At 33.2% G+C, this 24,453-nt stretch overlaps 3 protein-coding genes and 1 pseudogene across 4 annotated transcripts; all 4 read right to left on the reverse strand.

Moving 5' to 3' along the window:
• Window positions 1-1,122: 1,122 nt before the first annotated feature.
• LOC145066071 (pentatricopeptide repeat-containing protein At5g66520 pseudogene) lies at window positions 1,123-3,528 on the reverse strand (annotated as a pseudogene). The gene is made up of 2 exons (XR_013688623.1): window positions 3,287-3,528; window positions 1,123-3,052 (listed from the first exon to the last, which is right to left on the reverse strand). The product of XR_013688623.1 is annotated as a pentatricopeptide repeat-containing protein At5g66520 pseudogene (transcript).
• A 973-nt stretch (window positions 3,529-4,501) lies between these two features.
• LOC145066072 (uncharacterized) lies at window positions 4,502-7,478 on the reverse strand. Its single transcript, XM_079013243.1, has 11 exons — window positions 7,168-7,478; window positions 6,532-6,679; window positions 6,372-6,443; window positions 6,184-6,255; window positions 5,967-6,038; window positions 5,733-5,876; window positions 5,564-5,644; window positions 5,402-5,473; window positions 5,239-5,310; window positions 5,088-5,159; window positions 4,502-4,802 (listed from the first exon to the last, which is right to left on the reverse strand). The coding sequence occupies exons 1-11, from the start codon at window positions 7,262-7,264 to the stop codon at window positions 4,712-4,714; spliced, it is 993 nt and encodes a 330-aa protein (XP_078869369.1). The 5' UTR covers window positions 7,265-7,478; the 3' UTR covers window positions 4,502-4,711.
• A 12,302-nt stretch (window positions 7,479-19,780) lies between these two features.
• LOC145071341 (uncharacterized) lies at window positions 19,781-21,611 on the reverse strand. The gene is made up of 2 exons (XM_079018241.1): window positions 21,056-21,611; window positions 19,781-20,956 (listed from the first exon to the last, which is right to left on the reverse strand). Exons 1-2 carry the CDS (start codon window positions 21,446-21,448, stop codon window positions 20,414-20,416), a joined length of 936 nt encoding a protein of 311 aa, XP_078874367.1. The 5' UTR covers window positions 21,449-21,611; the 3' UTR covers window positions 19,781-20,413.
• Window positions 21,609-24,453, reverse strand: LOC145067001 (TMV resistance protein N-like). Its single transcript, XM_079014232.1, has 3 exons — window positions 23,837-24,453; window positions 22,060-23,485; window positions 21,609-21,713 (listed from the first exon to the last, which is right to left on the reverse strand). Exons 1-2 carry the CDS (start codon window positions 24,451-24,453, stop codon window positions 22,357-22,359), a joined length of 1,746 nt encoding a protein of 581 aa, XP_078870358.1. The 3' UTR covers window positions 21,609-21,713; window positions 22,060-22,356.

A 24,453-nucleotide genomic window follows, 5' to 3' on the forward strand; every position in this document is an offset into this window, starting at 1 on the left:
GGGCTTCTTCACTAGGACAATCCCCTGAATTTGACCATGTCAATAACAAGCTTTTACGACAAAGGGACTCAGGAATTTCGTGTATCTTTATCTTTGCAGGGTTTGGGGACATTTGATACGTATGCAGCTTGGTTTCCCAAAACTCTGTATACACTTCTATCACCTTGTGTTCATAAACGTATGACCTAAAGTGGTTTATATCTTCGTCACAGCCCAAAGCATACAACCCAAAATCTAAATCCCAGGTTGGTCGTTTGAAATGATAGTAAATACTTTTACCTGGTTCCACACAATCAAGCAATTCCATTATCTCGTCCATATCATGCATCGAGAACAAGTCACTATCAATGCCATCAATATATTTCATCTTCCCCTTTATGTATTTGCGGCCTGGAAACTTCGTAAAAACTTCACCATAGTTCAATCGTATCGAGAACATAGATGGATTGTCAGCTGCGAACCCAAAAAATAAATAATAAAATTACATTTTAGGAACGTATAATGGATGATCAACTGAAAATGTAGAAAATTTTACCGTATGAGCTTTGGAGATCGTATTCCTCCCATTCTTGCCTAATCCTCCAGTTCACCATCGTAGAAAACTAGGGTTTTCTTGTGCAATGTTAAGGGTCGACGGAGGATGAAATGAGAAATGATCGGTTATCGAAGTCGCGCCATACTGGTTCATGTATACAAACCCTGAAAAGACGAAAATGCCCCTGCGTGCAAGGCACGTGGGTAGCTTAAACGAAAGGATTTAACAGTTAACGTGCATAGGGACTAACCGTGCAAGATAAATAACAACGAGGGACTGCACGAGTTAAATTTTGGAAATAAGGACTAAACACGCTTTCTGGCATGTGCACGAGGGACCAACGGTGTAATTTACCCAACAATAAACTATGTTTAGTTAATATAAATTTAAGTGTTGTTTCTACTTTGAAATTATAATACATTTTTTTTTCATTCGCATATATTATCAAAAGATCAAAGCGATGAATATACATACACTAATGTTTCTACTTAGTAATAAAATATTTGAAATTATTTATCAAAGTTGTACCTTTTGTGGTGGAATATCCTTATTGTATCCGTTTCCTATAAGCATCAACAACGTGCGAATTTCAAATAATGCACATGGCAGCAATTTTATTTTGCTTTAATGTAAAAAATTCTCATTTAGCTTATCACCATTTTGGAAATCCAATGCTAAAAGAATAAATTTGCTTTCTCCTTATTTAACTACACATTTTAATCTTACTTTGCTAAAAAACAATTTCCACTAACACGATTACTTTTATCATCAAACAACTCTCGTTATATCTTGAAATAAATAACAAACTCAACATCTACGCTTCATCTTCTTGAGTCTTGACTGAGACAAAAAAAAATACAGCTTTTGTTTCATTGACATCAGTCTGAGTCCCAATCTAAAGCACACCAAACACAATACAACCTGTTCCACTCAATCCATCTGTCGATTCAAATTCTCCAAAACTTCATGAATCTCTTCTATTTTATAATTCGTTTTCTCATCCACAACAAATTCATTAACCACACCACCGACCTCAATCAAGCTACACCCAGGTACTTTATCGACCCCACGGGCTCTCATCATCTTTCTAGTCTTTTGCAAGCTATCAACATCATTAGTACTTGAATACAAATTAGACATAATTACATAAACGCCACTATCATTTTCCAATTCCATCAATCTCTCAGCTGCCATTTTTGCAAACTCAATCTCTTTATGACTCTCACAAGCACTTAAGAAAGCTCGCCAAGCCACTGCTATTTCTTTAGGGCTACAAGAATTTGGGATTTTATTAATTATGTCTTTTGCTTCTTTAAATAAACCAGCTCTTGCAAGAAGATCGATTATGCAAATGTAGTGTTCTGTTTTTGGGTTGATGTTGTATTCCTTGCACATTTTGTTGAAAAACTTTAGACCTTCGTGTTCCATGCCTGAATAGCTACAAGCAGTGAAAATGGCAATGAAGGTGACATCATCTGGTTGAATTTTAGTCGATTCCATTTGTGAAAAGAGTTTAATTGCACGTAATCCTTCCCCATGAATTGCTAATCCTGAAATCATAACATTCCAGCAAATTGTATCTCTCTCAGGCATTTCATCGAACAGTTTGTGTGCAACATCGAGCTTCCCACATTTGCAATACATGTCCATCAATGCAGTAGCTAACTTCACACTAGGTCGTAATTTTATTGCGTCGATTCGTTTATGAATCCATATTCCAATTTCGAGAGTTCCTAGATGAGCACAAGCGCCAAGTATGCTCACGAATATAGCTTCATCAGGGATGATGCTGGTTGATTGCATTAATCTGAACATTTGTAAGCCCTCTTTGAAACAATTATTCTGAACGTATCCAGAAATTATAGAACCCCAAATCCCTCTATCTTTAATGGGTGCTTCATCGAATGCGACTCGAGCCAGCTCAATGTTGCCGGTTTTAGCATACCCAGAAATTAAAACAGTCCATGACACGACACAGTGAGTTGGCATTTCATCGAACACGTAACGTGTGGATTCCATGTTACCAAAGAGGGAGTACATCATCATCAAAGTGTTACCAACAAAACTGTCGAACAAAAACCCTAATTGCAAACAATGCGCATGAACTAGCTCTCCAAGACGAAAACTTTCCATGTATGCACAAGCTTTTAAGATGTAAGGAAGTGTGTAATTGTCAGGATACATACCGTTTTCAAGCAGGCGTTTGTATAACTGAAACGACATGTTTAATTCGTTTCGAAGCAAACAAGCTTTGATCATGGTGTTGTATAAGCAATTAGAGGGTTGTTGAACGTGTTGTAGGATGTTTAAGCCGTGTGATAAGCTACCATGATGATGAGGTTGTGAACAGAAAGCTAATAACCTGCTTAAAGCATAGTGATTATCTCCGAGGCCACATGTGATTGCTTGACCATGCACTTGTTTTAGTTGCTTCATGTTCTTGCATTTTTCTAACAGCAAGAGGCATCTTCTGGTTGTTGTTGACATTAGCGATCACGATCTTCATTGAGCAAACACCTGCCACCGGCACTGATGAGTATACATTCAAGGGGTTTTAATTTTATTTATTAAAATAAATAGTATTGTGAGACAATGATGCATTCATAAAGTGGCTGAAATAAAAGAAAAATTAAAAAGTTAATAAGTACAAACGTATCATTGAAAATCTATATATTACAAAAAATATATTTATAATATATTTTTTATGTCAAAAAAAGTGTTGATAAGATGGAAATAAATCACTCATTATACCACAAGATATATCATTGTTGTTAGAAAAAAATGATGTAATAGGTCAAATGTCCTCTAAAGCCTTGGGGTATACACGCATGAGAGTCTTGTGGTGATGAGCTGGAGCTTTGATCGTTGTCTCATGTGGTGTATACCACTAGAAACCACAACCAATCAACTCTCTTTTTCTCCGTTCTTCTCTTCTTCTTGTAGTGTGTACACCAACAATGGTGTGGTGGAGTTAGTTGGCGTGTCCTCCATACCCCTTGGCCTAAGAGGGGGTTTATATTTTATAGTATCAGAAAAGATGCAATTGGTTTCTTTTATGCATTTAAATTTGATTGTAACTTGTTAATCAATAATTACTACTAGTTTTCTATATTTTTTATATAGTTTTTTTGAAAGAATTATTACTAGTTTTCTATTTTTTATTTATATAGTTGAAAATGGTTTTGTAATTTTTTTAACGGCAAGGTCGGTGGTTTTGTATATTAGATTCTTGATTAAAAAATTTGAACTATATATCAAGTTAAACTTTGTATTTTAGGCTTGGGGGGTGGGAGTGGCATTTGTTTGGCATTTGCATGACATGAGTGGCATACACCACCCCTCAAACATGACATGACAAAATGAGAAATTCAAATCACATGTTTGTGCCGATGAGAGAGGGGATAGAGAGATGAGAGAGAATATGCATGTTAGTGTTTATTTATTTTAAGTTTTTTTTTATCAAGTTGACTCATCCCTCAAAGTGGCATGTCATGTATCTCTTGTAGCAAAAGTGATGTGATAACATGGCATGACCACACCCACCTCTCAAAATGGCATGTCATATATCTCTTATAGCAAAAATGATGTGACAACATGGCATGACGTGGCAACACCACTCCCTTCAGCCCTATTAAATTCAATTCCAACCACAAGAAAGGGATACAACTTAACCTATGTTTTGCGGACTAGCTAATAGCTAAAAAACCAGTTGGTAGATAATAGCTAACAAACTAGCTAATAAAAAATGACATTTGATAAAACTAACTAACTGATAAGCTAACTGAAATAGTCAAATGACATATGATTGAGTTTTTTATAATTAATAAAATGTTTATTTGGGAGAATGTTAAAAAAGGTATCGTATCAGCTATTTTTGGTTTGTCAAACATAACAACCTGAAAAAACTCGAAAAATAAGCTAGCGGCCACTTGTAGCTTTACATTGTATAAAGCAGTGATGGAATCCTTAAAACCCAAAATAACTGATAATACTATATTCTATACACTTAAGTTCCTTTGGAACTTGCGAGTTTTAACACGTATACAAAAGATTAAACAATCACAGCTATAAAATATTTTTATCATCAAAGGAAAATCACCCGATTAATGCTTGATTTCGTGGGGCCCACTTCGTAAACTAAGTAATAACTAGACAAAAATCGTGTAATCAAATTGATTAAAACAAGAAGTCCGAGTCTGAAAGTTCAAGTACTTTGTGAACACCAATCGGGTTCACCCCTGGCTTAAATGCATTTCCTTCAATGTACCTACAACATATACCATACTATGTCAATACAAGTGCTTCTTTCTTACTTATAAAAAAATTGCAAAAAATAGAAATATACTTTACTCTTTTTAACAATATTGGCAATATACTTTTTTTTACCCATAATATACATTTCTTTATCCATAATAACTACATACTTACACTCTTTCACTAATAATACCAATTTTGGTGTACTTATTTTCAATTTTACCAAATATTTTTTTGAACATCAGACAGCACTCGTGCATAATCTTGAAATGAAGGAATGAAAAAAGAGTAAGCTTACAATTCTTTCAGATAAGGATGCTTGTAGAAGGCATCAGGAATCCTTCCACTAAATTGATTGTGATCCAGATACCTGAAATTTGGAAATTTATAGGAATTATTACACTTTTCAGATATAAGTTAAAGAGTAAGAAAAAGGAGTATATACTTACAAGTAGGTCAATTTTGGAATATGAGCAGGTCCAAATGGAACTATCCCAGACATTTTGTTGTAAGATAAATGCCTGAAAAAAAAAAACAACACAATATACATTACAATTCGTTTTAAAAGATACTTTTAGTTTATGAAAAAAGGTATGAACATTCAATACTCACAGAATTTCCAGATTGGTCAAGTTTTCAAGCTGAGTTGGAATACCTCCAGTCAGATAGTTGTTATTTAGATATCTGAAAATCATAGTAGGAGTGTAAATATAAATAATATCTTCAAAATAGTAATTATGCATTATAAATATAAGTTAATGAGATTAAACATACAGATTGCGAAGAGCTGGAAAACATCCATCTATACGTATCAGTTCCCTAATAGTTCCAACCAAATGATTATCACCAACATCCCTACAAATCACAAACACAATCATCATCAGAATAATTCACATTTGTAAGATGAACAGATAAAGTGGTAATGAAAAAAGATGAACATTACAAATGGCGAAGATTTTGTAAAGTGCCCAATTCATGTGGAATACGCCCAATTAACCGATTTTGATGCAGATGAAGATGCTGCAGTTCTGGAAGATTAGCTAGCTCCCTTGGTATTTCCCCTTTAAAGCTATTGAAACTTAAGTAGCTGTAGTCATATAGGTAAAGAATCGAATCAGATGTTCATCTCATAAAGCATATATCCAAAAAAGGGTAAAGAAAAGTAGAATACACTCACAGGTGTGTTAATTTCTTTAGTTCACCTATTTCAGGAGGAATTACATCCTGCAGCTTATTCCACCTCAGATTACTACAAAGAAACAACACCCATCACCCAAATGAGTTCTAAGATCATGTATTTGGGAATATTTAATGTTTATTTCACTAGCTATATGCAGAAGAAGAAGCAGAAGCACCACAAATTAGTGATATAAGTATTTAGAGAAGAATAATACAGTATCTTAAGCCGCTTTAATCGCCCAATTTGAGGTGGGATTGGACCAGTCAACTTATTGTTGTGGAGATCCCTGAAAACAAAAAGTAAGTAAGATAACAATACATATCCAAACAAAGTAAATTTGCATTATTGAACAATAAAGAAACAAAAAGAAGAGCAGTAAGTTATTAGGATAGAGATTTGTACAATCTAGTAAGATCCAGTAGATTGGTTACTGCAGTAGGAAAGGGTCCCACAATTGAAACTGCATATACTTCCCTGAAATGATTATATAATGTTAGAAAATATCAGATTGGTTCCACAAATTCAAGATTCAAGGACACATACATGATGAAGTAACACTTACAGTTCAGTAACCACTCTATAATCACCTTGTGTGGAGCATGTGACACCAGACCAAGCTGGTAAATCACCATCTCCACATGGATCATCTCCAACCCATGCATACACCACTCTCCATCCAAGAGATGCTTTAATTTCGTTAAGAGCTTTCACTGCAGGTGATGAAAGATTTTATTATTTCCCTCAAGAAAACAGATGAATTATGCATCGATTTTCATTACTTTCAGATCAGAATCTCATTAATAACACGTCGAAAAAGCAATTATCAGAGTTCCTTGAACCAAATGAAGGAAGTATAAAGACACCAGTACAACAGTTTCTAGAGGAATGTCAAGAGATAAAACCAACTTTCAGTTTATTGAAGTTATGGAGCTTAATTTCGTAGCTTAAAATCATGATTGGATCAAGATCAATTTAAACTTCGAATCACCAAGTAATCATCCAAAATTTTAAACAAACTATTCCGAATTTCCCTAAAATAGTGAGATCTAAGAGCAATCGAAGAAAGCCGGAATAAGCAACAAATTCACAGATACTCGTGCTAAATTCATAGATATTCGTGCATCTTCGGAATACAGAGCATAGACAATACCATATTTGATATATGACCATGTGTCCCGGAAAATGATAAACAGCTTACCGTCTCTTTTTAGGGTTTTGCAGTGCACAGAAACGCTGAGAAGGCAAAAAAGTAATATGATCGATGAAAATCCTGTAGATACTCCGAGACGCAACATTATTGATGTCGATTTAGAATCCTTTTTTGCTTTCGAAATTCAAATCAACATTCGTCTGTAAATTGTATGTCTGAGTGTATATAACTATACATCAAGTAGATAGGAATACAGATCAAAGACTGTGTTTCCGAGTAAGATCTAAGAGGGAGTGGGAGATTTTCAGGAATGAGACAACGCGTGAACTTGGCATGTTATCGTCGGCGGATCCTTAAACTCAATTTTCTCTCCTTTCCTTTATTTTAATTTAAACTAATCATTCTAATTTTAATAAACTATTTAACAAAAATAACTATTTTAATGGAGTATTTTTTTTTTTTTTCAAATTGATGGTATGGAGAATGGATTATGGTTTTCTTTTCAAATAAATCTTTCAATTTATAAATTCGAATGTAATTTCAAAATGTTTAATCTCACTGCACAGCGTATATATTTCATATTTGTAATGTTTGTTAAACTTTTAGTTAAGTTTTAGTAGAAAACAACATTTTTCTAAAAATTTGGACTTTTTTTTTTTTTTTTTATCAAAATTCATATTTGTTCTAGAAAGTGTTTTCTTTGTTTTTTTTTTTTTTTCTTTTTTTCGGTCCGAAATACTCTATTCCAGACTTGATGATTGTTTTGCCAAAAAAAATTACTTATTTTGCTTAAATACAAATTAGATTATGGTAAAATTACTCAACTTCCCTTTACTTTGTTGTTTCTTCCATTTTAGAATTTACGGTTTCAAAAATTCGTAAAAGTTAAAAAAATTCCTAAAATTTGCTTTCCCTTTAGGATCATTGTGTGATGTCAATGAACTACTCATACATTGTTTGTGTTTCTTATATATGACATCTTCATCAATGAAAACAAGTTATAGTTCAACTTGTGTAATATTTCAAACTTCAACCTATAATTTTTATTTTAAATTTAAAGAAAATCATATCAATTTCATTCTAGATAAGTAAACAACTATTTGTTTCAAACCATAATCAAACTAGAGTCATAATCATAATAAAATCAAGAGTGCAAAAATCGTTAAAATATATCTATGGATGCAATGCGATGCAATCAAGTTACACCATTCCCCTTGATGTCATAGCAATTAACAACCTGAAATATTTTAAACTCAAACAGTAAATACAAAACTTAATGAGTTCCTTAAAATATTACATATTCGTGTGAGTGTTATGATACCATTATAGTCTTACGTTCACTTACATTGCTACAATACCACTACACTCTTTCATGTTATAATCCAACATAGTCTTTTATGTAGTTGTTGTGGTACCATTATAGACGTACCAAGTTCTTTAAAACAACTAATATAATATTTTTATAATTATAGACATAATATTTATTATCTTTCATATTTTTGGGAAAAATCTCTAATAAAGTAATATTTTTTTGTTTTGATTTTTTTGTGACATCATGTTTTTATAAGTACTCGTTGTCATATATTTGTGGTTATTGTATATCGCGTATTGTCATATATGTCTTTCGTTTAATTTAATTGTCAAATTTTCTATATTATAAATATTTTATTTTAATTAAATGTTTTTGTGGTGTAATATTTTATTTTAAAATATTGATATTTGTGTTAAAAAGGATAAATTAGATAATAATGTTTTATAATACTTTCCTTATAGATAAAATGATTATATATTAGTTAATCAAAAAAAATAGTTAACGATTGGTGAAGATTTAGGTTAATAAGTTTTTATTTGATAATTATACAAGATGTGACAGAAGAAAAATAATGTACGAGAGCGATGCCCTCCCGATAAATGTTCTACCAATGAAAAATAAAAACAAAAACAAAAACAAGCAAAATTGAAAATTAAACAAGTTAATTAAAAAAAGGCTCGAATAAATAGTTCGTATCATAATCTCACAAGTCACAATCATTTTGGCGATTTGATATAATTTGGTCAAACTCTCTTTGGTCACATTGTAATGACCAAATTTGTTGCCTGAAAAAATTTAGAGAAAAAAAAAAAAAACTATTTCACTTCCAAAGATTTTATATCCATGATAAAACTATATTTTTTAAAAGTATATACAAACATACCCGTGTTACTCTGCATCTTACTGTTTCGAACTTTTATATTTGAAGTCAGTGAGTGAGTACATTTCTGATTTGAAAGGATCATGGATTTCATGACCTCTCAATAAATTCATACCCCATATATTAATTGGCATAAAATTAACCAAGTGTTTCGATGGCATAACAGAAAATTCATCTAAAAAAAACTTCATTCAACCCTTCATTCATTCATTGGCATAGTAACTATTTACATGAACATGTTTAACATAGATTTGGCAAATAACCATACAAAAAGACAATTTTACCCTCAGCATTACCATCTTCCTCATGGAACCTTCAAACTTTAATGCAAGTCATGGGCTTCTCTTGATACCAAGTACTTCTAGTTCTTCCTACAAAAACAAAGGTACAACTAATATAGCTAATAGTACTACCACGAAGTAAATCTTGACTATTTCCATGCTTGTTTTTGCTTCTTCTAGTTAGGTCAAAATGTCATAGCCACACGCTCCTTCATGTTTGCATCTCCTTTAACAGACTACCAATTCGAAAACATGGACTGGAATAGTAATAGATGCCGGAAAGAACGAATATGGGTGGCCGGGAAAACAAAGTAACTGTGATATTGCTTTTGATCATGGAGTTCAAGAAATTATGAAGAATTGATGGAGAGAATCTTGAATTAGACGGTGGAAAGAAATGGGTTTTGTCAATTATGGAGTGGGTTGGGTCCAGAAGGGACTAATCTTTTTGAAACGCCGTATCTTGGATCGATTTCTTCATTGATTGGCGGCGGTGGTGGCGGCGGCTGTACTTGTGGATGCCGGTGTAGCAATGGAGGGAGAGGTGGAGGGCAACGAGACTTACAGAGAGGCTTGGGGTGTTCTTTTCTGGAGATGGTGATGCAAGAATTGTGGTAATGGAGTTGGTGGCGGCGGTTGGGCTGATATGTGATGGCGGAGGCTTCCGGCAAGGTGGTGGATGAAGTAATGGTGATGATGAAGATACAGATCAGTAATAGATGGAAAAGGGATTGAGATGAAGAGAGAGAAGTCTTCATTTCGTGTTTGAGTGAGAGATTGGGTGGTTGATGTACTTGTAACGGTGGTGGTGGTGGTGGCGGCGTTGGCTGCGGCAGCGATGGCGGAAGACGAGAGATGTGAGTGATGATATAAAGGAGTCGCGCACATACAGGCGTTGTATCTTCCTTTCTCTAGTTATTTTGACAAAATCATGGAAAATTTACAATATACTCCCATCAAGTTCAGAACTTTTTGCATTTAAGTCCCCTTAAATATTTTCAACAAACCAAGCTTAATAATTTCATTTCGGGTTCGAGTGGTTCCATGGTTGTGGAAATATTTATGTAATTTATTGATATACAATGTTTGTCACAGTAGTAAATCTCCGGTGATGTAATTTAGGAATATTCTTCGGGTAGGGCATTAAAATGATCAACTACATATTTAACAATTTGAATTATGTAAAAATAATCAAAATAATAAATTTCTAAATATTATTAAAAGAGAACCTTTAATTTACCAATGAAGCAATCAAGGTCATTGATTGTATTTCAATCATATGATTTCCACCCTTAGATCAAATTGATGACATCATCTTCTCCAAATAGAATTCAAACGTTTAATTATAGAATATATAAATTTACCAATTACATTTCAAACACAATTACATTAAATTATAGAATCTATTCATATTTAATTATAGAATCTATTCATACTTTTTAAAATATATTTCACAATTCGGTCACAATTACATTTAATTATAGAATCTTTAAAATTAGTAATTATATTATCAATTAAAACATATCATTCTATTTATATATGAGGTATCAGTTTCTCCATAAATCTAGCCAAAAACATGAATAGCCACCCCCATCTTTCTCCTCTATTTTTTTCTCTTTAACCAGAATTCCATAATCCTATTCTTCCTCATGTCAATGATTGTGCTTCAATTGATGTTTTGTGTGTTTATAACAAAATGTAGCACCATAAGGTAGTTCCTTTTTGCTCATGTATTCTTAGAATTTGCATATTGCCTCTTCCTTGCATCTCCAATTATCACACCTCTGTTTTGGCTTCACACAAATCCCTACAAACTTAAGCAAGCATCTCCTTCAAGACATCTTTTGACGATCTATGCCATCATTAACCCTAATTAATATTGTTCATAATTTAATTCCATTATTTATAGTTTTTGGCTTCAAAATTCAAACTTGATTAGTTTTTTCGTTTTTAAAAAAAACCCATTAAATAAGCATATCAATAATTATGTTATCTTTAATATATATTAAAATAAAAATCTTATGATATCATCTTAAACAATCTGGGTCATTGATTGTATTTCAATCTTATGTTTCCCACCCTTAGATCAAATTGATGACATCATCTTCCCCAAATGGAATGTATTTAATTCCAATAAAAGCTTTCCAAATGTCAAACAAAATTAACTTAAATCCATTGAAATAGAAATTATTTAATATTAATTAAAATTTTCCATATTTTAAATCTTGAATTTTCGGATATAAAGGTTTTAAAATAGTCAACTTTAAAAGCATATTACTGAAAACCATTTCAATTAAAGCATTAAATATCAACCATTAATATAAATCCGTTTATATTAGCAAACCATTAATATAAAATCCATTTTATTAGGAAACCATTAATACCAAAAAATCAAATTCAAATTATCACATACATATACGATTCATCATTGAATTTGCGGCTCACATTTATTTTCGATCGTTGCTTTTCTTCAAACCTTCTCCTACAACATCATTCTTATTGTTTATCACTTCCATTATCATTCTCTGCTTCAAACCTTTATTGTTGTGCACTAGAAGGTCAGTACCTTCTTTCGCTTTTTTATATTTTTTTCGATTATTTTTTGTTCATGTATCAAATATATGTATTCATATATATTTTGATATTCTTTGTCACAACTTACATGAAATCGATTAATTACTTTTCTGAAACTTTTCAAAGAAATAGGAAAATATATTACATACCTTTAATCTAGACAAAAAAAAATAATGTACTCTGATGGAAACCAGTTAAAACACAATATAACAAAGTACTTTGATAGAAAGGCAAATGCACCCTACCCATTTTCCTGTTCATGGTAATCAATTTTTTTGTGTATTCGTTTAGCATGATACTTCCATTTTTTATCCGAATGGTAAATCATTAATTTAGTATGTATAATGTTCATCAGAAGGGTAAATCAGTAATTTAATTTAGACATTGATCAAATTGTGAGTTGCTACTATTTCTGTTTGTTTAATAATCTCAATATGGTTACTGTTTTTGATTGTATATAATATCTTAAATTGTTGGCTGAATTACATGAATTGCAATCTTGATATAGAACTCATATAATCTATTTAGATAAATATATGGTAATCCTGAATGGAAAATGGAGGATAAGGGTATAATAGGAATAAAGAGATATTATTTAGTGTTTGAATGTAAATTAATATCCTAATATGATGGTTGAATTACAACATTTCTTTTCTAACTTTAAATTGAAATCATAACTGAAGGTTATTGATATTGTTGGATGGATTTTTTTAAAATGTTAAGTACGATTTTAAGGTTTGGGGGCAGAAAGGTATATTCATTTGTGATAGAATAAAGAAGGAATATTACATTTTTGAAGGTATCAATAAACTCCTAAAATTATGTGATTTATTTTAATTTAATTGCAAATTAGATTCATAAAACCTTTAAGTAAGGAAACATAAGGGCAAAAGGGTAATTCAACTTAGGGAACTAGAAAAGCATTAGGCTGGAAAAGAAATTCAACACTAGATATTGAGATGACACGTATACTATAATGATTCTTTTAGCATATGATATTTCCATTTTTTATCTGAAGGTAAATCATTAATTTAGTATGCATTATGTTCATCAGAAGGGTAAATTGGTAATTTAATTTTAAAATGGATCGAATCGGTTGTTGCTACTATTTATGTTTGTTTGATTATCTCAATTTAGTTATTGTTTCTGACCTTATAGTTGAATATAATAACTTCATATTATACCATTTTTAGGAATGTACATGTAAAGTACATTACGATAACATTTTTAACAGTAACTTGTCGTGATTTTTTTGTGTTGTAAATGCCTTTTAATTTATCTTTTATTCACTATTACAAAGATGGATTTTATAAAAAAATTTAATCCAGAAAGGGTTAAACTATAATTATTCTAATTTGTATATGTTTATGTACAGTAAATACAAATTTCAAAGATTGTTTTCTATGAATAACAAAATTATGTTTTTATTTTTGGAATCTCATATAACATCGTTCAGTCTACATTAAGTCAAAGAAAATAAAAATGTATAATTTTTCATATTAAATTCTTAACCTATTAACTTGGATTCGATACTCAACAACCTCTACAAACTGCAATAGCTATGTGATTTTTTTTACAATTTATAGCAACATACTTACCATGAAAAAAGAACTTTTAATTTAAGCTACAACTTAGTTTTTTATCGGTAACAACAATATACAACACTTAATATCAACATCTTTGTCTACCGGTTTCTCTAAATATTAATACATGAACCATATCAAAAGTAGGCTAAAAAGTTAGAATCTAAACTATGAATGATCTTATTTCCTTGAATATCATATTTACGGTATTATAGAATTTTTTTTATTTGATTGTAGAATCAAATTGCATAATTACAATTAAATTTTTTTATTTAACTTTGTATGTAGGTATGAAACAACAATAAGTATATTTTTGAACGAACATTGTTCAAAATAATTTGTATAATCTAAAATACATGTTAATTTAGTTCATTTCTATACTTTCCTGTAACATTGGATTTTTTTGTCATGTTACATTCAAAATATGGGTTATTAGAACAAACGCCTTAGGTGTTTGACGAAATGTCTCAAAGAATCTGATATAAGTTCTCTATGCTCACCTCACAACCAGGTATAAATTTTGGTTTTTTTTTCTAGATTTTTAGCATCATGTGTTTTTTTATGTTTGCAACTTTGTAGTGTTACATGTTTTTTTTTGTCTCATCCTCAGGTTTTTCTATCTCTGACAAGGCTTCATTTATTATATTTATTGTAAACTATCGATTCAATCTATGTTACTTTGTTATGAATTTTATCAGCGTGATAAGATTCTAATAAATTGTCAATTTCTTGATCTTTTAGAAAAAGATGTTCTAACTGGATTATCATCTACGACCGTTGTATTCTATTTTGTTGATGAAGCGATCTATGATTTGGCCATGATGGTTTTTATGGATTATGTTTGGACTGATAATTGTTCCTGTCATCAAAAAAATACATCCAACAAAAAGTGAAAGACAATTTTTTAAATTAATACCATTATCTAACTTTAAAGGATCTTTTTTCAACTTTGATGGCATGTAACAAAGTTTTGGCTGAAATTTTCAATTTTGTCGGCATATAACAAGTTATGACTTAAATAATGATATTAGATATTTAGGCAATAAGGTTTTCTTCGGTTCTTAAATTATTTTGTAGAAAGTGGTCCAATTTGGTGTCATTGATCTCACAAAAAAGCAAGTCTCATGTCTCTTTTAGCATATCCATTGACTTTAATAGTTTATTGTCCATATTTGTTTTAAAAAAAATGTTAAATCTTGATTTAGTGAATGCAAGTCAGTAGGAAGTAAAGGTGCAAGAAGAGAAAAATATTAAATATGGGATGATCATGGTTATTTCAAGCCAAAATAAAATTCTAAAGTAACAAATGCTAAATTTAAAACATAAACACTTGTAATGCAGAATACATATTATACTTCCCAAATAAATAACCAAAAACTAACCTCATCCCCAAATAAATTACATATTAACTAACATCAATAAATTATGATTATAGTGTCTTGATTTTTAATTATACATTATAGAGAGTCGGTTAATATGTAGTCATTATTTTTATATTCGTATCGGTTTTGAACTACAAAAGCTATATTCAAATAATAAAAATGAAATGTAACATATACGATGGTAATAATGCAAAAATAACCTTCAAATTTGGTTTCATACAAAAAAATAGTCTAAAACTTATTTCTAAAAGCAACAAGAAATAACAACGAACTTTCAAAAAGAAATGAGAAATTGCAATGAACTTTTAAAAACTATCAAGAATATATAATATAGGATGATAATAATGCTTAAAAACACCGAGTTTGATCTAATGCGAAAAAAGTAATTTTATATGAAAGTAGGATTGCAGTAATACTAAAAGAACCTATATGTTTTTTATCTGATGCAAAAATGGTCGAAACATACTTCTAAATTAACAAGAAATAGCAATGAACTTTTAATTCATCTTGAATAACCATTTAATAGGTATATGTGAAAGATATGAATACTCGGCAGTTAAGACCATAGACCTTACAATGTCTTGAAGTAAGCATTCTTGAAGTAAGCCTTCATTTTTCCATTATTTTATCATTGTCATAAAATAAAAATAAAAAATCATCATGTGTTTAAATTGTTTAATTCCTCTCATAATAACAAGTAAGTTGTGTGCCTATTATGTATTTTGACATTTTTAATAAGTCATGGGTAATATTTAAATCGAGCAAACATAAATATTTTTATATTTCTTTGTTAGAGATTTTTTATATTTATTATTGGGGGGGGGGGGGGGTGGATGGGGGGTTATGTGGTTCATTTCAAATAAACATAAATAAGTTGCTATTTTTTAAAATAAACAATTCTATTTTGCAATATAACCATGAAATAACAATGTATTTTGAAAGTACATTGTCAAACGTTTGATTATACTTGTGTAGATCCGTTTTTGCGCATGGTTAACTATATGTAGCTGTTTCTGGTGTCACAAGTAAAAAAGGTTTGAAGGTACTTTGTGGCGATGAAGGTCGTTCAACTAATAAAAAAATGTTGTCTACAAAGAGGCCCTTCAACGACTATATATATTTACCAACCTCGGTGTATTTTATACACATTTCAATAATACCAATAACTCTGATTTTTTTATAATTATTCTGCAATATCTATATCTATTTATATTTTATTTATGTGTTCCCCGCGTTTAACGCGGGTCATAATCTAGTTCAAGTTAATATGGCATACTTCTTCATTCCAATTAAAAAAAATCCACAAGGAGTCTATAAGAATAAAGAAAAACATTTGGTTACATGCTATAATCGTTTTTGATTAACCGGAAAAGATAAGATTACCATAAAATTCAAAATTTTTATATAACGACATAACCACATCAGTCATCACATAACTATCCTAAGTTCAAACAATTCAACAAGTTTAATATCTTTAACAAATATTGGCCTTGCCCATCATCGAGTCTCAGTATACAGATCTGTCAGTCATTGGGTCCCGTCCGACATCGAGCCCTGTCCAGTATACATATAAACACATGCACATGAAATAATCACAAAGATACAGAAACATAAGTATAAACAGAAACATAAGTATAAGTATAAACAAAACTTATATTTATTTACACTAGTGATCTACATCTCTTTAATCTCTCAGTGTAATATGACTTCCTATTAACACCTGTGATATAAATAAACTGAGTGGGTCAAGTTGGGAAACCTGGTGAGTACATAGGGTTTTCAACCCACAATAATATAATTATTATGTTTAATCAATCAAACAACCAACCCAATTACCCATCCCCATTATCTTCTTTACTCTTAAGGATCTATCCTAAGAGTCATCTATCATGCATTCGTTTATTCCGAGGTCCCTTGCTTCCAGGGTTATAGGACTGGCACTAAATCCATAGCTGCCAATGCTCGTTCGTAAAACATTAATTCCATAGCTGCTATAGTTTATTCATCGGGCACTAAATCCATAGCTACCAGTGTTTGTCTATTAGGTACTAAGTGCATAACTACCAATTCCTAACAGGTACTAAGTTCATAGCTACCAGCGTCTAACAGGTATTAAGTCCATAGCTACCAATTCCTAACAGGTACTAAGTCCATAGCTACCAGCGTCTAACAGGTACTAAGTCCATAGCTACCAATTCCTAACAGGTACTAAGTCCATAGCTACCAGTGTCTAACAGGTACTAAGTCCATAACTACCAATTCCTAACAGGTACTAAGTCCATAGCTACCAGCGTCTAACAGGTACTAAGTCCATAGCTACCGGTGTTTGTCCCATAGGCACTAAGTCTATAGCTGCCAATGTATACTCACATCGTCTTATATCTCTCATCATTTATCTACCCATGTCATACCCAACATATTTGTAGATATAAAATATATATACAACTTAAAACATTTAAAACATGTATAAAAACGTTCATCCAGCATAGATAGCAAGTATTCAAATAATATGCACACATAGCACGTAATTTATATAAAATACTTCATATCTATGTATAAGCTGAAAGTAACTATGCACTCACCTGAAAGGTGGTGACTCAGTACTCGGACAGCGCTTCGATACTCTCAAAACAATTTTCCTTCGATAAAACCTAGTATCAATATCAGTAGGGTTTAGTCTAACGATAACCGCGACAAATTAATAATCTGACTATTATTACTATTATATAAGCGTTAAACAATACTTATATAACTCATAATAATAGCCCAAATAATTATTTTAAGGACCTAATAACATTACTATAATTATTTGAAAGCTATATTAAAAATTGCGTAAGCGTAGCTCACTTACAACGGATTTTAAAGAAAACCGGGCTTTGCTCGGAGCAGCATTTCGAAATCTAAAGACCCTTTTTCTCGGGACTCCGGGAGCCTCGGGGCTTCCCTCGGGTGCTAGGGAGGTTCCCTAGGGTTTAGGGGGTTAGGATAGGCTAGAGAGAGAAAGAAGTTAGAGAGAGAAGTGAGAAAGGTGCAAGAAATGAGGCTGCCTCGGCCTCCTTTTATAGCTGCGAGGGCCTCGCTACGCTGGGCGTTTAGAAGCTCTACGCGGGGCGTAGCTTCGGATAAGGCAGACAGATGGCGAGCTTCGGATGGGGCGACGTGGCTCAAGCTGGACCGAGGAGTGCGAGGCGTACGCGGCGCGTTCCGAGCTTCGTATGCGGGCATAATGCGAGGACTACGTGTCGCAATCCGAAGCGAGTTCTTTGATCGGCATCGGACGGCTGGTACTCGGCCACGTCATCATCATCGCTTCAGGCTTCGCAAATCCAAGTGCAAACTTTGAAATTTTGTAACTTTCGTGTAAGAGCTCCGTTTTTGACGTTCTTTATATCCACGCGAAGGTGGGAACGTACTCTACAACTTTCGTTTAGACTCCGTCGGCTAATTTTGACTTTATTTTAAAAGTTACATTATTAACAGGCCGGGACATGATTGGTCCGTTAAATTCTCATAACTTCTTCATCTGACGTACGTTTTCGCCCATCTTTTTCCCGTTACGCTACTCTTAACGAGATCTTCGATTCTCGTTTAGGTCGTGTCGGCTAAAAACTATTCGATCTATTATTCGAATTTCGGGTTGTACACTGTTAATCCGAAACTTCGAAAAATCATAACTTCCTCATACGAAGTCGGATTTGGGCGTTCTTTTTATGGACGCTCTCGGTTTAACGTATTCTACGACTTTCGTTTAGATCTCTAAGGCTAAATCTCGCTCTATCGTAAATTCACTATTTACGTTTTCCGGTATCGTGCCGGTTCTGTCGTGAAACTTCGACGGGTCATAACTTCTTCGTTATAACTTGGATTTCGGCGGTCTTTATATGTACGGGAACCTTGTAACATATAATACAACTTGGTTAATTTATTCTAAATAATATTTTGCCGAAAAGTCATTTTCGACACTTATTGCCTCTAATTTGAATAGCCCGGATCTACAAGTGTTATATATATATATATATATATATATATATATATATATATATATATATATATATATATATATATATACACCTCCTCATCTCTCTTAAAACTGACCAATTGTTCATATTCAACTACTATTTCATCCTTCATATCAACATCATCATGGTCATCCCGAAATTGCCTCCCGAACCCCCCCAAACTAATCTCCATGTGTTGAATATTTAATAACTTAGCACCGATAATATGCCCAATAAAAAGAAGCCTTTATCTAACATTATAGCATACTTCATGTTATACACATATACCAACTACAAAAAAAACATTAAGTTAATCAATACAACAACAATAAATTACTACAAAATCTATATTTTCATATAACACCATTTGACACTTACTATCAGCAGTGTAATAGGTCCACTGTAATAGCTTGATTTGTCATCTTTTTTTCCACAGTTTCTTCCTTTATCCCAAACAGTCAAACATATATTTACACCGTCTATCTTTGAAAATTCATCTACCAACACCAACTTCCTTAGTACTTTGATACAATCGTCCCCATCAACATTGATTCTATGAAGTTGTTAATGAAAATAGTCAGAAAATTAAGCCTAAACATCAAACTATATTCTGTTGTACCTTGAATCCTACTTAAATAATCTTCACCATTAAACTTATCTTCAATATATTGTCCTTTCCATTCTTCTAGAATTTGGTTCCCCTTATCACACAACAACTCATTGAAGTCTTCTCCCCCAATTGACAACCCCATCATATCATGCACTGTCTCTTTTGTGATCTCAATCACAGAGTTCTGTAAGAAAAGTCTTCTACTATCTGGATCATAAACATCTAAAAAATAGAAGCTTAGTTGTCATGGATAACTTGTTATATATTCACTTACAAAATTGATCCAAAAACCATTTTTAAGATTGCTTGTTTTTGTTTCGGTGACGACCCCTTAACAGCTGCAGTGATGTCATCACATTTCAAATGACCAAATTTTCATTCTAGACCGAAGTTCCATACGACAAGTCACCCATATTTTAGATGTATCGTATAAGAAAGACACATTTACCATACAATTTTCAATTAAATTAGTTCGGATGAAATCCTTTTTAACAAAAACAACAACCACGACCAACAAACAAACTGAGATTTTGAGACTAAAGTGACTGTTGAGCATGTTTCTCAGCATAAACTTTGGTTGGTAGCATCAGATTCACGAAATGGTGCCGCAAAAGATTATGTTGAGGGGAAAACTGGTGGGCAGTCGAACCACCTCTGGGAATATGTCTACAAACTTAAGGTTTCCATAAAATCTTGACAGAAGAGTTTGAATCAAGTTTTACAATAAATGTATTTCTGTCATCATCCCAAAATTCTGAGGAATCTGTTGCGATTTTTGTTGTTTGCATCGGATCACCTTTGGGAACGAGTACAGCTCTAAACCAACACTCATCATCTCCATACAAACACTGATTGCATAAGGAAAAGGAAATGGTATTGTATGTTGAATTCAAGCATCCGGTGTGCCTCAATGAAATAAAGGAAACATATCCTACATGTGTCTGATTATTGTGACTCTTCAGTACAGTTTCATTAGACTCCTGGGCAAGCTCACATTGAAAATTTTCATGCACACCCAACTTGATGGTTATGTTAGGGACGCAAGCAAATTTCATGTTGTTTTGGAAGAACATCAAAATCCCAGAAAAATGATTGTACCAATCAGGTGGAAGCAGCATATTATAAGTCTTCTCCCAGTCGACCCAAAGTGCAGATGCCCCCCTCCATATGTCAATGCCTGAAAGGCCGAAACTGATAAAGTAAGCTTTGGCATTTCCCTGCCACAAAACAAACACAATCATTATGATTCACCTGTATTCTTCTTATGTATGCACACACACACACACACGCACATAATGAAAAATAAAAAGCCAAACCTGGAGCATGGAGTTTAGTAAAATGTCACCACCAAGTGGACCAAGTTTGTTCTTCCCAAGAAGTGAGAGTTTCCACAACCATTTACAGTTTGAAGTATCTCCAAAGCTTTCAAGTGACCAACACTCATCCGCTATAACAACAGCTATAGTTGATGGCAGTTCCAACAATTGTACAAGGAGTATGCAGTGTGACACATTGAGCCATTTGAGCCGAGGAAGTCGCAAGAGACTAAAATTCAACTGTACAAATTTATTTGTTGCTAGATTGAGTTCTTTCAAGTTGGGTAACTCCCAACCAGCAGCAGATCTGATGTCTCCATCTGCTAATTCACAAAAGCTGAGATCCAGCTTTCTTAAGCATCCACTCAAAAACCATCCTTCTATGTGCTTCATGGTGTTAGGTAGAAAATTATAAAATGAACCGCAGTTTGAGAATACAAGAGTCTCGAGTTTCTTCGACCGATTAATGGATGGAAAAATCTGAAGATTGTCACAATTTCGTATCTCTACACAAACAAGCTTTTCCAAAAGTCCAAATGTTGGATGTATCTCTTCCAACAACTATGAATCTTTCAAGGTTCGGAATCCCGTAAAAATCTGGTGTCTTCATCAGGTTCATCAAGTAATAAAGTTTGATCATTCTCAAGTTTGGTAGAAACTGTATACACAAGTGCACATAAGACAAAAGTCTGCCAAGAGTTCATAGAAAATGGGTATATATACATTCATTTCCAAAAAAAAAAATGAAGAACCATGTATTTCATAATGTTTGTAAACATGGTTGGTTAAAAAAGATTATATATATATATATATATATATATATATATAAAACCACGTATTACTTAAAAAAAATTGATGGCCAGAAACCATCACAATTGAAAAGAAAATTTGACTTCATGAAAGTAATCATTTTTTTTATGATAACAAATTTGTCATACAAAATTGGTACCTTACAAAATGTTAATTATATACTTTGATTTCATCCATTAAACAATAAGAATTACCTTGTAACCCTCCCAAAGTTGTTTTGCATTGAGAAACCTCAGTGTTAGACGACAAAGCTCCCTTGGTGGAAATTTTTCTGGCAATATAACCAATTCAGCTTCTGCCAGATGAAATCTCAAATCAATCCACCGAAGTTTCTTCATGTTTGCAACGACCTGAAGTACTCGTTGTGGTTCATCAGCCATAGGAGACTCAACATATATAGCTTCAATCTTGTCAAGATTCTGGGATAGAGGAACAAAATGGCGTAGGGTTGAGTTAAAAGTATTTCTTTACACATATTTATATCATGAAAACTAAGCTAGTTTAACCATTAGCATCGTTGCATCCATAGCACATATTTGTAGAACATCCTCCTTCCAAACTCTGCTATGCTTTTCAGGATTCTTGGGGTGTTCACCTCTCACAATGTAGTGGGCCATTTCTTGTGCCAAATCATGCATATCAGACCTTCCATGTTCTGTAATAGTTATGAGAGTGTTTTGCACCAACACCTTTATGCCTATAACAGGATGATAACCACAAGCATCAAGTATCATCATAATCTTTTCATCTTTATAATCATGCCCTCTGAAGAAACATGCAATATCAAGGAACAACTGTTTCTCCACAGTCTTGAGTCCATCAAAGCTGATTTTTAGCTTTTCCAAGATATTAGCATCTGGAATTTCTTTCAATCTATCCAAGGCACTCCTCCACTCATTCATCTCTTTGTCACCTAGAAAACGACCGAGAATTCTAAGGGCTAATGGGAGCCCACCAGCATAAGCAACCACGTCTTTTGAAAGAAGCTCGTAATCTTCTATAGGTTTGTGACCACAAGGTGCATGTTTGCAAAAGAGCTTCATAGCCTCATCATCATCTAACAAGCTCATATTATGTATCACATCTACTTTGTGTCCAGTTAATATATGTTCATCTCTAGTTGTGATTAGTATTCGGCTTCCTTCACCAAACCAATCACGTGATCCAGCTAACTGTTCTAGGTGCTCAAGGTTGTCGACATCATCAAGAACAATCAACACCTTTCGATGGTGTAACATATCCTTTATCATGCGCCTTCCTTCTTCAACTCTCCCCACATTCAGTTGCTTCTGTTTCAAAACAGTACAAAGAATTTGTTCTTGCAATCTTTCCAAACCGTTTTGATTACTTGATTCTTCCCAAATATTTTTTAGAAAGCAGCAACCATCAAACTTGCTGGAGATTTCATCATAAACAGAAGAGGCAAGCGTAGTCTTACCACCACCCCCAACCCCCCATATTCCAATCATCCTCTTACCACCAAACTCAATTTGTAAATTTGACATAAAATGTTGCATACGCGCCTCTACTCCAATCAGATTGTCATCCCTGCTTGAAGTTATTGGCTGAAACCTTTGTGAAATTGTGTCAACAATTTCTTTAATGCACTTAGACTCATGCCTGAAAATTGAATATATAAGGATCATGATAGCTTATACTTGCAATATACTAGAAATCACACAGAAATTAGAAAAGGATAGGTTCCCACAATTATAGAGGTGGGTGCTCTCCCGAGTTCATAGAGAACTTTTCATTAATTTCAACCTAACCAAAACAAGGAAACATCAGGACTTATATAAGAAGCCTGGAACAAAAGACAAAACACTGACACTACCCTCCCCTGGAAGAATCTTCCATTCCACTACCACAATTGTGGGGAGAGCATAACAAAATAAAAAGCAATAACAACTTTTGATAACGGATAAAAAGACCACCAGGACAAGCACTTAATGAATTGGATTGGATTTGGGCCTGTTTCTCCTCTTGCTGTAGACAAATGTATCGTTGGGCCTATCAATACCTGCCTCCCAAACATGAACCTTGCCCTCAAGGTTAAATTCTGGAAATTGAGTCTTCACTTTGTCAAAGTCTTCCCACGTCGCCTCACCTTCTGTGAACCCCTTCCACTGAATGAGGACTTCCCTGCCTGGTTCTTTACCCTTCTTGGGTCTTACCCCTCGCAACAGTAGTGGTTGCATGATGAACTCCAATTCAGCATTAAGCTGTGGGGGCAACTCAGCGTGGATGGTTGGTGTTCCATGGGCTGTCTGAAGTTGGGAAACGTGGAAAACTGGATGGATGATGGCGGTGGGAGGTAGTTCCAACTTGTATGCGACTTTACCAATCTTTTGAGAAATTTTGAAAGGGCCATAAAATTTCGGGGCTAATTTTTCAAATTTTCTTGCTGCTAGGCTCTGTTGCCTATACGGTCTCAATTTTAGGAAGACCTTATCTCCTTCCTTAAATTCTACATCCCGCCTATGTTTGTTAGCTTGTACAGCCATTTTCTGTTGTGCCCTGATCAGATTGACACGAAGGTCATCCAATATTGCATCCCGGTCCTCCAAGAGCTGGTCGATTGTGTCCAT

This window comes from Lactuca serriola, chromosome 8 (assembly GCF_051521515.1).
Source record: "Lactuca serriola cultivar US96UC23 chromosome 8, Lser_US96UC23_V15, whole genome shotgun sequence".
Taxonomy (NCBI): domain Eukaryota; kingdom Viridiplantae; phylum Streptophyta; class Magnoliopsida; order Asterales; family Asteraceae; genus Lactuca; species Lactuca serriola.

What these genes read in the sequence shown, in the direction of transcription:
- LOC145066072 (XM_079013243.1), bottom strand. Translation starts at nt 7,264, where the DNA reads ATGTTGCGTCTCGGAGTATCTACAGGATTTTCATCGATCATATTACTT. An exon ending in CAAAACCCTAAAAAGAGACG is followed by an intron (nt 6,680 to 7,167) that starts GTAAGCTGTTTA and finishes CATCACCTGCAG; the next exon opens with TGAAAGCTCTTAACGAAATT. An exon ending in ATTCCAAAATTGACCTACTT is followed by an intron (nt 5,160 to 5,238) that starts GTAAGTATATAC and finishes TCCAAATTTCAG; the next exon opens with GTATCTGGATCACAATCAAT.
- LOC145071341 (XM_079018241.1), bottom strand. Translation starts at nt 21,448, where the DNA reads ATGAAGCACATAGAAGGATGGTTTTTGAGTGGATGCTTAAGAAAGCTG. An exon ending in TACTAAACTCCATGCTCCAG is followed by an intron (nt 20,957 to 21,055) that starts GTTTGGCTTTTT and finishes GTTTTGTGGCAG; the next exon opens with GGAAATGCCAAAGCTTACTT.
- LOC145067001 (XM_079014232.1), bottom strand. Translation starts at nt 24,453, where the DNA reads ATGGACACAATCGACCAGCTCTTGGAGGACCGGGATGCAATATTGGAT. An exon ending in TACAGCAAGAGGAGAAACAG is followed by an intron (nt 23,486 to 23,836) that starts GCCCAAATCCAA and finishes TTCAATTTTCAG; the next exon opens with GCATGAGTCTAAGTGCATTA.